The 13646-nt window shown below is 40.5% G+C and overlaps 1 protein-coding gene across 1 annotated transcript in view; it reads left to right on the top strand.

Moving 5' to 3' along the window:
• LOC142381822 (protein mono-ADP-ribosyltransferase PARP14-like) overlaps positions 1–12571 on the top strand; it is a 38614-nt gene extending 26043 nt beyond the window's left edge. The window contains exons 15-23 of the mRNA XM_075467075.1: positions 1025–1087; positions 2052–2237; positions 2878–3081; positions 3778–3893; positions 4019–4254; positions 4913–5184; positions 6212–6354; positions 9511–9685; positions 12117–12571. Of these exons, the coding sequence (XP_075323190.1) occupies positions 1025–1087; positions 2052–2237; positions 2878–3081; positions 3778–3893; positions 4019–4254; positions 4913–5184; positions 6212–6354; positions 9511–9685; positions 12117–12397 (1676 nt within the window). The 3' untranslated portion in view covers positions 12398–12571. The remainder of the gene's footprint in view (positions 1–1024; positions 1088–2051; positions 2238–2877; positions 3082–3777; positions 3894–4018; positions 4255–4912; positions 5185–6211; positions 6355–9510; positions 9686–12116) is intronic.
• Positions 12572–13646: the final 1075 nt, after the last annotated feature.

Genomic DNA, 13646 nt, shown 5'->3' with positions numbered 1-13646 from the left:
GAATCCAAAAGTAGCGTATAGCTTTTAGCATTTAGCTTTATTTTAAATGTGCTGCCATATGAATGAAAGTGCCATAACATTTGTTGTGCAAACACACTTTTAACATCAGCATCTTTCTGTAGTTTTTATGTAGAAGCCTCGCTCCACTGTCTGTTTCCTTGAATGACTTGCTGCTATCAGTTGTGTGTTTTGCCTTTAAGTGATATTTTAGACTGGAACTACTACGCTGAGAAGACAATTCAACTTGGCAGTGTTTACAGATGACTTTGGTTCTGTCGACTCCGCCGTCTGGAAGAACTTTAAAATGAAAATGGCCGAGTAAAAGTTCCGTACCCTTCTCCATGTTTGGTGGATCCGCCGATTACTTTCTTTTCCTGTTCAGCAGCAGACAGCAGCAGACTTTTACAAAATAAAAGCCTGTGACCAACAGACTTTTACAATAATAAAATAAATAATAAAACAGGGGTGGTCCGTGGCGTAGTGGGTTGAGCAGGCGCCCCATGTACAGAGGCTATAGTCCTCGCTGCAGCTGGCCCCGGTTCAAGTCCCGCATCGGACGGCCCTGTGCTGCATGGTGTTCCCCCTGTCTCTCTGAACTGTCCTATCCATTAAAGGCACAAAAGCCCCCCCCCAAAAAAAATATTATTTTTTTTTTAAATAAATAAAGTAAAATAAAACCTGCGTTAATGCGCGATAAAATATTTATCAGCGTTAAATAATTAACGAGTTAACGCGATAATAACCTGTTAACTCGCCCAGCCCTAAAAAATACTAAAGCATGCACATACCTCCTTCTTTTTAGTTTTTGACAAAGTTTAAAGTGATAACACAGCATTTTTTAGCACTTTAGATAAGCCTGAAAACATGTAAAAACATGCCATGGGGCCTTTGTACATTTGTGCTGTACTTACTTACTTACTTACTTACGTACTTACGAACATCAGCGGTGTCAGCGTTGGTAAAACAGCAGCGTGTGTCGGTAAGATTTGGATGATTGTGGTTCTTTTTTTCTCTTATTTCTAAGGAGTGTCCAAGGCGATCTTAGACGGTGCTGGACAAACCGTGCTGTTGGAGTGCTTACAGATTGGTGTGTATCCCAAACTAAACCTTTATTTATCCACTGAATATTTGATATTTTCTCCAACATCACCCTGCCTCACATTTACAGTTTATTTAACAGTTTTTTTTGTCATTTTAAACATGCAGTATTTTGAGTTTTCATCACATAAAACAAGATATTATTTATTGTTTTCACTGTGTTCTGACATTATAGATTACAGTTAATTTTAAATACCAGTAGCTTGTTAAAAAGAGGCTGATGGAACACAGCGATTAACGTGACTCTATAACCACTTTGAGTGCATTTTTGCAGCAAATTCTAGATTTGTTTATATTTTCTGATGACCAATAAATTAGCCAATTAAGAAAAAGAAAATACTCTCTTTGTACCCGACCCGTCCAGGGTGAACCCCGCTTCTCACCCAATGATAGCTGGGATAGGCTCCGCCCCCAGCACCCCTGAATTGGATTAAACGAGTAAAGAAAATGGATGGATCTCTTTGTACGTGTGTCTGTTAAAGAAGGTTTCAACCCCATTAACCAAGTACAGTCTAACGTTACATTGGATCTGAAAAAAATTCACCAATTATAAATTGAATCGACTAACCTTTGGGGCTCAGGACGGTTTAGCGTCCGTGGCTCAGCTGCTGCACATTACAGCCGGTCCAAGGCTGACTGTTCAACACCTTTAAAGGCACAGAGTGACGGCCATAACAAAATTTTTAACTTTCCCAGTATAGATTTTAACGGCTTGTCTATAAAGTAAATTTCCAACATATTAGAGCTAAAATAATTCGTCCAGATAAAATACTTTGGCTCAGTTGAATACATCTCAAATTCAGAAAATAGTGCTTTTTTATTGGCTTTAAAAGGATCAAAGAATGTATTATAAAAATGTTGTTCTTCATTTGTACTGCATCTATCTGTTAAAATGTATTTTCCACAAAGATTGTCCTTCCAGACTGTGTTAAGGCTGTGTTTCTTTTATGTAGCGAATTCTCCGGGTCAGCTGCCTTGTAAAATGATCATGACCTCAGCTGGGCTGCTGCCTTGCAGAAAAGTCATCCACATCGTTGGCCAGAACGATCCTGGAAAGATTAAAGACATAGTTTACACAGTGCTGAAGAGTTGTGAGGACAACAAGCTCACCTCTGTTGCCTTCCCAGCTTTGGGAACAGGTCTGTACATTCAAACGCATCACTGTTATCCACTAAAACGGCAACAAAAGCCTCTGATGGGATTAATTGTTCTTGTTTTCAGCTAATTCATTGTTCAGTCACATCATTTGCATTTGCCGTCTCAGATTACTACTTAACTTTTACATAATGATTATGAAGCCCTCATCACTGCATTTATTTTTATCACACAACTGTAACAAGCCCGGACAAGCCCCCAAAGAGTTACACAGTATTTATTTTGTACTGTTATGGCCCAATGCATCCCAACTGGCCTTATGATGGTGGGAAAGATTTGCCATTTTTAGCAGATCGTGGACTTAATTTTCTTGTCTTTATTGGACGCAGCTGTAAAGTTCAGTTGTGAATCTCAATTATAGATAGAAGGGAACCCTTATTCACCATTTAATATTTTTCTAACTTTATAAATTGAAATCAAATCCCAGTATTATCTTAATAATATTATCACCTCTGTATTGATGTCAGATTACTGTCTGGGATATCGCGACACCTCAAGCAGGAAATGCTAACAGACCTTACTCTTAATAAGCTTCTGTCATAAGCACCACTGTGCTGTCTTCTTATTGATCATCGTCATTATTGTCACGATGATCATCACCGCTGGCACTCGTTCGCCTTCTAGGTCAGGGAGGAGTCAACCCATCAGCGGTGGCGGACTCCATGGTGGAGGCGGTGGTTGACTTTGTGAGGAAGAAGAACCCAAAGTTTGTTTGCAGTGTGAAGATCCTGATTTTTCAGGCGGCCATGATTAATGAGTTCCACAACAGCATGAAGAAGAAGCAGGGAGAGGACTTGGAGGAGAAGAGCATCTTCGGCAAGATCAAAGGTTTCTAGGTTTTTTTTCTGCGAACATTTGGCCAGCTGTGTGGCTGTGTTCGAAACCGCATACTACATACTACATACTGCATACTTATCGATCAGACAGTATGCAGAGCGTTTACCCACAATGCATTTCGCTCCTGCCCAAGCCGAAATCAGCCGGCCTGAAGCCGATTTCTCTTAAGCTCTAAACTCTGTAAACTTTAGCAACATTTGAAACATTTCCAGGTGAGAAAGTAGTCGTTTAGATCCCCAACGTGTTGAAAACCTGACAAAATACCGGCTATTTACAATTTTGTTCCCACGAATTCGACGCTACTAAACCTAGCCGCAGTGAGCAACGTACTTCCTGTTATTTTCACAAAATAAAATACCCGTTGCCTTTTATCATAGGGAAAGCCATTACGATGCAATCGGTGCTTTTGTTTTGAAAACAGGAAGTGAACCTACCCTCGTTGTAGCTAGCTTGAAACTGCCGTTTTGACAGGAAATGACGATCGGCGACGTCACGTTACGTTGCATCTTGGGTAGTTTGAGTATGAGTAGTAACCTCATGATGCATACCCAACATTTAGGAGAATCTAGTATGCATCCGGGGAAAAAAGTCAGTATGAGTAGCAGGAGTAGTAGGAGAAGTATGCGGTTTCGAACGCAGCCGGTGTGTTGTTTTTATGTTGGATTTACATGTTTTATCCTGTTTCAGACACGGTTACCTCATTTTTGGGACTCGGAACGGAGATGCCCAGGACTGATGCCTCCACCCTGGAGAGGCAGGAGTTTGAGCCTGTGGTGTTTCAGCTCTGTGCTGACAACCAAAACGTCCGTATGAAATGATTTCTCCTTTAGACTTGTTTGCTTTGAGTCATGTAAATATAAAAGAAAAACTCACTTTTTGTGAAATATGTAGAAAGGCATCAGTCCTTTGTTATGTCTTTTCCCTGCAGGCTGTGACTGCAGCCAGGAGGAAGATCAACGAGCTGATTGTGCGTGAGCAGGCAAAGGAAATCATCACTGACCAGTACATTAATCAGCTGTCTCAGGCTGACATCGAAGAGCTGACGGCCCTGCAGAGGAAACTGACGGTCAGTATCCGTCTGGATAGAGGGGCAGAGGACCAGAAGCCCAAGATCCACCTGGAGGGTCTGACCAGGGACGTCTACACCGCTAAGGCTACAGTCAGGTCCGCAACCAGCGTGCACATTTGTAGCATTCACACGCACATAATGATGAATGTTCAGTGCAGAGTAAATGTATTTCTACAGCCCTTTACAGACAATCCTTACGATGTACCAAAGTGCTTTACAGCAGGTAATGAATAAAGAGAAGAAGAAGTAAAAACAAATAAAAACAATAAAAGAACAGTGAAAGCAATAAAATACAACAAAATCGAATAAGATAAAATAAGATAAAAGTGTCATCATGCTACTGGGTATTAAAGCCATCCTAAATAAGCAGGTTTTTAGCCCAGATGTGAAGAGGCCCAGGTCAGAAATAAGACGCAGCTGGACGGGGGGCTTATTCCAGAGCCTGGGGGCAGCTTTGGGAAAAGGCTCGCTCACCCCAGGGTTTGTGTTCTGACCTGGGCACTTCCAGCAGAAACTGATCTGCTGACCTCAGAGCTCTACCAGGACTGTTAAAAGCTCAGATAAATACGACGGGGCGAGGCCGCTAAGAGCTTTAAAAACACACATTAAAAGTTTAAAATCAGTTCTCTAAAGGACAGGAAGCCGATGGAGGGAGTTCAGAACAGGAGTGATGTGCACACGTCTGTTGGTGTTGGTTAAAAGATGTTTATACTAAATATGAACGTGTTTTTATTCACCGATCTCTATCTGCAGCGACATCATCCGGAGAGTGGAGCGGGAGGAGAATTTGAAGAGCAAAGCTGTGCTGGCGAGGGGACTGGTGGAGTGGCAGTTCCAGCACCGCAGTGGGACTATGGTGGCCTTTGATATTTATATCAACCTCCAACTCGAGGAAGCCTTCGAGAGAAAAGAATCTGTGGAGATCCAAATCAACAATGAGATGTACACCGCTGACCCCGTGTCTAAAACAGCAGCTTCAAAACGTGGGAAAAGAAAAGTGGAGCTGCTTAGAAAAGACTTGAAAGGTGAGCGTGTGACCTTAGCTCAGTGATTCTCACTATTTTTTTCACAAGAGCCACTTTTACCACAACATGCTAAAGTCCCCTTTTGCAAATATGCATTTCTACATATAAAACATCCCACAGAAAAAGAAACAACACAGCCAATACATTTTCAATTCAGACCACATTTATCTTAATACTGGGATGAGCGGAAGCTGGCGTGCATGTGCTCGACTTTCTTCATGTTGTATTTGTAGTTTGTTGTTGTAATCATAGTGAGACATTCAGGATGAGCATGGTTTCTGTGCTGCTTTTTGCCCTTTTTTAATTAAAAACGGATCCATTGTGCCTGCATCTCGCGGTATACCCGACGTTTGCCTGCTCGTCCCCTCTCTGGCGTCTTCATGCTGATTTTCCTTTGGTTTTTGTGCTGCTTTTTGCCCTTTTTTAATTAAAAACCGGCTAAAGGAGCTAGCGTGCACTGCGGTCAAGTGTGAGGTGGTTTAAGCGGGCTGCGTTGCCAGGTTTAACAGTTCCCCCTTTAGGAAACACCATTAAGCCTTAATTAATGCTTAATAAAAATACTTGATACTACAAAAACACAAACTTAATAAAAATATTTAATACTGTGCAGTATTCGCTGTGTGTTATTTGAACAAATGTCTTATTATTGTTATCATATTGTTATAAGCTACTATGGGAGTGCGAGCCGCCAGTTAAAGCTTGAGGAGCCGCACAGTGAGGATCTCTGCACTAGACGGATGTGACTTCTTTTTTAAGAGAAAACATGGCCAATACTCACTGATGTGAAAGAATAATCCCAACGTTTGAAAATATTTCCTTCAGATGTTCCAAGGCCACTGGTTTGTTTTGTTAATGCTGTAACACCATCACTGTTACAGCATTAGATCCCAGCCAGTTGATGAAGTAACATTTCAAAGCTTTGCTTTAAATGCTCTTCTCCTCTGGATGGAAACCAACTTAATCACCTAAAGTTAATTCGTAATTGACCACTTCACTCTGAACTAAATGCTCTCCTATTATCTGACAGCGTCTGACAGTTCTCTGCCTCCACACTGGAACGACATGAAGGGCGACATGGTGAAGCTGTTTCCTCTGACTGCTGGATCTCAGGAATACAGCGGCGTGGAGGCGGAGCTTACAAAGACCGGACTTAACCCAATCATCATCAGCGTATGTTCATATTCTCATTCATATAAATATACATTTCAAACAGTATTGTCCAGCAGTCCTGATCCAGCCCTTATTTTACAACTCTCCTGTAACCTTTAAAGTGTCCTGCTCAGCAGTTCTGCAGCTTCCTGAAGCTCTCTCAGAGTTTCTCTTTCGACATTTTCTGCTTCTTCCCTCATATTCAGTCCAGTCCTTGTACCTGAGATTCTTCAGAGGAATGTGTTTGTTCTTTGTTAAGCCACTTAAATCTGAGCTGTGAACCATCCAGGCAGGAAAAAGGCTCCTAACTCAAGGGATGAACCAGTGTTGTGTCCAACTTAGCAAAGAAGCCGTTTTAAACTGGATCTTTAGGCACTTTGTTCCCAGCAGCCTGTCACAGAGACGCATCATTTGTTCCCATTTGTTTAGCTGCATTTGTGAAAAACAGCTTCATAGTTTTTGTTTGTACATTTACGTTAAAACTGCTTTCAGTTACCAAAAGAGTCAAATTAATATAAGAAATTCAGTTTAAAAAAAATCCTAATCCCAAAATAATGAACGTTATCACGTCTAAAAGTAGAAAAGTAGGAAAAAAACTGACAATAATAAGAATTATATGTTATTCAACATCAAGAAAAAGTAAATAAGATTCAATTTAAGGCGAGACGCTACAGGTGAATAGGGTAATATTTTAGAATAATAGATATCACCATGAAACTTCCTCAGTTGATTACTTATACAAGTATGAAAAAAAAAGTATTACAAGTTTTAGAAATTTGTATGTTTAATTTAGCAAATTAGGCATTATCTTAAATATGCACCAATTTGCATATATTTCCGGAAGCTAGATCTGAACATGTGATAAAGCCAGGTGCAAAATTCTTTTTTCATTTTGTTTACACACAAAATGAAAAGAAAATTACAGAGGGATTTCAGGATATCTGCTTTCATTTCCTAGGAAATCAAAATATACTGTCCATAGCTTAAAAAACATCGATTTCTGCCATATTTTTTATTATAATGTCACATAAATCAGGCCAGGAATGATTTATCAACAAATCCTTCTGTAAATATCTTCGGAATACTGCTAAGTGTATAACTGGAAAGTTTGGTGTTAGTAGGTGCTCCATAGGCTGAGATATTGATACTGGAAAAATACAAAAAACTGATTTTGAGAAAACGGCATTTACAGATTCAAATAGGGGAATTCAAAACATTTGTATTGGAAACAATTGCTCAATAACAGAATAAATGTTTAGGCCCTTAGTAATACTAATATTGAATAAAATAATCCTATTAATAAAGAATACAAGCTCAATAAAATACAATAAAAGATATTTTTCTTTCAAAGTTGCCGTGTTTTGGGGCATTTTCAGAGCGTCAGAGTCCACCACGTGATGCGTTTGAGCGAATCACGTTAGCAGAAACGAGCAGCAGCCAATGAGATTTCGTCATTAGCTATAAATCCGCCTTTAGACATTCACGATTGGTTACTGATAGAAAGGAAGTGCCGTTATTTGGGTTACATATCATTGTGCAGGAGACTCAGAGCTTTCCAACGACACCGGTCATGACAGACTTCAGTAAATAGCCGAAGCTCGGCATGGCGCGTTGGAATGCTAACTTCTTGGTAAATTCGGGTGAAACGTGCTGCCGCGAGTAAACAAAATGTAATAAAATAAACATTTTAATTTATGTTTTCAAAGTTTTCTTTATAGCAGGTTGAAAGAACACATGTTGAAGGAGTAGACTGGCCCAAAATCTAAAAATTGACCACTGCATGAAAAATCCCTGTTTTTGCCTGCCGTGTCTTGCCTTAAAGCTTAAAAAAGGAATATAAGATATAATCTAATTACTAATTATGGAACAATTAATATAAATGAAATGATTAAACTGCTTTATGCCACTAGAAATGAATAATCTAGAAGCTCTTTGTGGGTTTTAGGCTGGAATTAAGATTTGTTCCCATTTCTTTAGCTGCATGTGTGAAAAACAGCAAAGATAACACAGTGTGACAGACAGAAAACAGGATTTCTGCAGCAACAAGGTGATTCCCAAAGAGCTGTTAGCTGAAAACTTGGCATATCTCAGCATGGTGTGCAGTGTGTCCTTAAAACATTTGAGGAAACTGGACAAGTGGAGGACAGAAGAAGAAGTGTCAGGCCTAAAGAACTATCTACAGCAGATGAGCAGGATCTGAAAGTGATGTCCTTAAGAAAGAGGAAAACATCCAGCAAAGACCTGACACAGGAGCTGAGAGATGCATCTGGACCTTCAGCTGATCCATCTGCTGTTGGCCCAAGCCTCATCAGAAATGGGCTCCATGGAAGGGTGGCTGTCAGGAAGCCTGATCAGAAATGGGCTCCATGGAAGGGTGGCCGTCAGGAAGCCTGATCAGAAATGGGCTCCATGGAAGGGTGGCTGTCAGGAAGCCGTTCTTAACCTTGTAGCACCCAAGCATATGAATAATCATTGAAAAAAATCATTTTGGCTCTTCTTGCATCTTTTTGGGTGGGAATAAACCAATATTTTTTGGAATTGGGCTATTTTTGATCATTTTAGGCAATGTTGCATATTTGCAACTGTGGGCTTTCCTGATTAATTTTGTTCTTAAAACCAAGTCATTCTCTGCAGATTGTTTGGCAAAAAAGATATAGTGAAAGTTCACCAGTAACTGCTGCTACCACAATAAAATGTATATAATAAACCTTTATTGAACATTCTTAATACAAAGTGCGGAACGCAACCATCATAAACTTTCCATTCAACAATAAATCAAACAGATTTCACAGAAGCACATATAAAATGCAAAAAATGTAATGTAAATAAAAATATAATGTAAATAAATAAAAAGCTTGTTGCATATCTGCAACTGTGGGTGCTACAAGGTTAAGGAAGGGAAACAGGGAGAAAAGGCCCCGTTCACTCCCTTAATATGGATATATACGCGGATCTGAACAAAATCCGAAGGACGCCGACTCTCACATGACAATGAAAATTACATTTGTAGAGCATTAAGTTGTCCTGCCGTGACCCAGTGATGGGAGAAGTGGTGGATAAATGTCACTGAGCCCAGCAGGTTTTCCTCACTTCGACACTAAATACGTCACGAGCGAAAAGAATCGGGTCAGACTGAGACCAAATGAGTAATGTGTTGTGTTTCAACTGTGTTGGCAGATCGAACGGGTCCAAAACGCCACGCTGTGGCAGAGCTACCAGCTGATGAAGAAACAGATGGAGACGAAGAACAAACACCAGAACAACGAGAAGCTGCTGTTTCACGGCACCAGTTCCACCTCTATCGATCTCATCAACAATAAGGGCTTCAACCGCAGCTACGCGGGGCAACACGGTAACCAACGCCTCGACGTATTTTTGACTCGTGCAACAATCGAGTTGGTGAAATATTGATGTTAATGAGCACCTTTTTCTGCAAAGAAGTGTTTGCTCATTGCAGCCAGAGATGTGTTCAGGCTCAGTTAGATGAATCCTGCATCATTGGGTGTGTTTTCCTTGTGCCATGAACCCTGAACATCCACAGCCTACCTGCCGTCTACAGGGATGCCCCTAAAGCTGCCCCCTCACTTTAGAAAATGCTTCTTGTTTAGCTTTTGGTGTCACTCAGTGGGGTCACATGGCTCTGAAAGGATCAGATTATTGGCTAAATTACAATAAGAATGAGTTATTAAGGGTAATTCTCCTTGGATATCTGGCGGTGAATGAATGGGATCAGAGGCACAAAGCGTGTCATACCCCGGTATGATAGGTGGCGCTGTACCCATTCCAGCTGTTGCTAATAGAGCCACTTCCTGTTGACCTCTTCACCACCAACAACAACAACAAACTCAGGCATTGGAGAAAGATGGAGAACGCAGAGCCAGATGAAGCTACGTCCCTCTACATTTGGTCTGTGATGAGCTGCTTGTTGCACAAACTCGATGCCCAACGGAGCATTCTCCATCGCGTTGTTTGTTTCTTTCTGACGGCGACAACAACAGGAATATCGTCTCCTTTGACTTCCGGGTCACGACCCCGGGAAAACATCTGGAGCATGCGCAGAACGCAAAGTCTGATTCACCACGTGCTTCAGCGTCTACAAGCAGGTTTAGAGTGACTTTCAACCCAGTTATCTCGGGGTCTGAATCCGATCCAGTTCTTAGTCAGATTAAGGTGTCTACATGCACTTAATAACTCAGTCTGATTGTAATTTAGCAAGGGGTGCGCGATCTGAAGATATAACATCGTGACTGGCAGGAAGAGTGGAGAATCGCAGGCGATCTACCAAATTAGAGAAACCGTATAGATCGCCTTTGCCAATCAGCGCAAAGATTTTTTTTTTTTTTTAATGCTGGTGTATTGTGTGTGTCCCCGTTAAAAGACACGGATACAGATGTCCAGTTTGTGGTGGATTTATTTGGCTGTGGTTCTTCTGGCATTTACACACAATAAACCCAGGGTGTACAGGCTAATGTTAGGTGAAAACAGCAAAGGGAAAATTACAAGCTGTTCACTGCTCCATCGGGAGGAGAAACGAAACTTTACAGCGACATCGTCTCACGCACAGGTGCGGTACATTCAGGAACATCGGAACGTCTATGGTGTGTTCACGAACGTTGGACGTATGAAAACTCACCGTAAAACACAATATAAATTAATGTATTTAATTGAAAATAACCAAACAACATGGGCTTTCTAACAGGTGGAGTCAAGTCGTCATCAGTGGTTCGTTTTTCTATTTCCGGTTGCTTCACTCTCACTGTGTCAGATGTCATCAATTAGATCATTATTTTTCATCTTGAATTGGCTTACAGTTGAATTACAATGTGTTGATTGCCAAATTCTTTCTTTTACTCCTTAGCTCTTCTGTGGTTCAGCATGTCGACTTAACTCTACTGTAATTGGTCTTTTTTTTTTTTGGATGGAAGATCGTGATAAAAAATCGAAATCGTGATTTTATGCAAAAAAATCGTGATACAAAATTTTTTCCATATCGCCCACCCCTAAGTTTAGCCAATAATCCGATCCTTTCAGTGCCATGTGACCCCGCTGAGTGAAAGTGTCGAGTTGTTTTTTGTGTAGCTGCATCACATCAGTCAGTGCAAGACACTGACCGTGGCTAATTTATATTAGCATGTTGTCAGTGGCCTGCTACATTAGCCGTTAGCTTAGTTTAGCACATGTAAACGGCCTTTGTTTCACAGTCTTAAGTCATATTTATCAAAAACTTCATTTTTGTGAACTCAGTATGTATCATGTAACGCATCCAACAAAGAAAAAAAACAGAAAAATTTCAGCGAATTGCATGAAAACATCTCACATCAGTCAACATCCATCGCTACAGATAAACAAATTGAGAAACTTTAAAATCATTATTATATAGTGTTTAAATCATGTTCCGAGCTTAATAGCCATTAATTTGTGTTTTGTCCAAAAAAAAAAAAAAAAAAGATGCCTTCAACAGACTTTATAGGAACGAGCTTCAAGCAGGTTTAATTTGACTTTCAACCGAGTTATCTCGAGTTCTTAATCGGATCGCGAGTAACTTTCGATTCAATTTCTTGTCAGATTAAGGCGTCTACGTGAATTTAATAACTCATTTTTATTGTAAATTAGCCAATAATCCGATCCTTTCAGTGCCATGTGACCCCGCTGAGTGTTACGCAGATGAAGCCCAACTGTGCCTGCTGTTCATGCCTAAAATGTTTCGTAAAATCTTTCACGACTTTCACTTTATGCATTTAGAAAATCTGTTGTAATTGTCTCATAACTCACTCTTTCTGCAGGTGCCATGTACGGTAAAGGCTCTTACTTTGCTGTGGACCCGGTCTACTCAGCAGGTAGTTACGCCCAGCCCGACGCCAACGGACACAAGCGCATGTACCAGGCCCGGGTTCTTGTTGGAGACTACACCCGGGGAAGTTCTGGCATGATCACCCCGCCTTCCAAATCTGGGATTGCTGCAGACCTGTATGACAGTGTCACTGACCACAAAAGTGCTCCAACCATGTTTGTTGTCTTCAATGACATCCAGGCTTATCCAGAGTACCTCATCACATTTACATAAACTGTCATACTCCCAACATGCAGCATTTCTGCTGAGAGTTAACCTCTGTCATAAATCCGATTTAGATTCAGTCAACAAAAACTGTCAAATATCAAATACATCATGATGACTTGTTGAAGATACTGCTGTTGTTTGCTTTAAAATAAGAATAAAAGTGTGTCATCTCTGCAGGTATTTATTTGTCCTGTGGTTCATGCTCCATTATCGTGTCTCATAGCTGAAAAGGGCTGTAGAGTCAGTTCAAGTGTAGAAAGTAGGGCTGGGCGAGCTAACTCGTTATTATCGCGTTAACGCGTTAATTATTTAACGACAATAAATGTTCTTCTGCCCTCAGCTATGTGGTGCAACACAGCCTAGACAGCGAGCTAAACAAACTGGTCGAGGAGTCTGAAGAGGCTTTCAGAGCGTTTACTTGACAGAATTATTTTGTGAAACTGCAAAAATACAAAATAAAGATATGTTTCAACCCACTTTCATTGTTTACCTATTCTAACATTACGCTATTTACTTGACGCTAAACAAAGGACCAGTTCAATGCTAAGCCTCACAGAATTGTTAGCTAGCACAACATGTTTCGAAACTAAATGCACAATTACACTTCACACATTGCAAACATGAATATATACGCTTAGATTAACCTAAGCACATATAGTTGACCTAGTTGCAAGATAACTACTTACAGATTGTCCTGTATCGAGTGCATTCGCGAGCAACAGAAACAGCATGTCGTTCTCCTTCTTACCATTTGCACACTGACTACACAAAACGTACTGACAATTAAAAACTATACCTAACTTGGTCACTAGATGGCAGTATTTGACCACATAAAAGGTGATATTAGCAACAAACCTAGGGACAGAATAAATATTTTATCGCGCATTAACGCAGGTTTTATTTATTAATTTTTATTTTTTTTTCTTAAACAATTTTTTAATTGAAAAAAGTTTACTCTGTAAAAGTCTGTTGCTCACAGGCTTTTATTTTGTAAAAGTCTGCTGCTGTCTGCTGCGCAACCGGAAAAGAAAGTAATCGGCGGATCCACCAAACATGGAGAAGGGTACGGAACTTTTACTCTGCCATTTTCATTTTAAAGTTCTTCCAGACGGCGGAGTCGACAGAACCAAAGTCATCTGTAAACACTGCCAAGTTGAATTGTCTTCTCAGCGTAGTAGTTCCAGTCTAAAATATCACTTAAAGGCAAAACACACAACTGATAGCAGCAAGTCATTCAAGGAAACAGACAGTGGAG

The sequence above is a fragment of the Odontesthes bonariensis genome, chromosome 6 (assembly GCF_027942865.1).
Source record: "Odontesthes bonariensis isolate fOdoBon6 chromosome 6, fOdoBon6.hap1, whole genome shotgun sequence".
In the NCBI taxonomy this organism is placed as follows: domain Eukaryota; kingdom Metazoa; phylum Chordata; class Actinopteri; order Atheriniformes; family Atherinopsidae; genus Odontesthes; species Odontesthes bonariensis.
The sequence above is the reverse complement of the archived record's forward strand: the minus strand, read 5'-3'. Positions and strand labels throughout refer to the sequence as shown.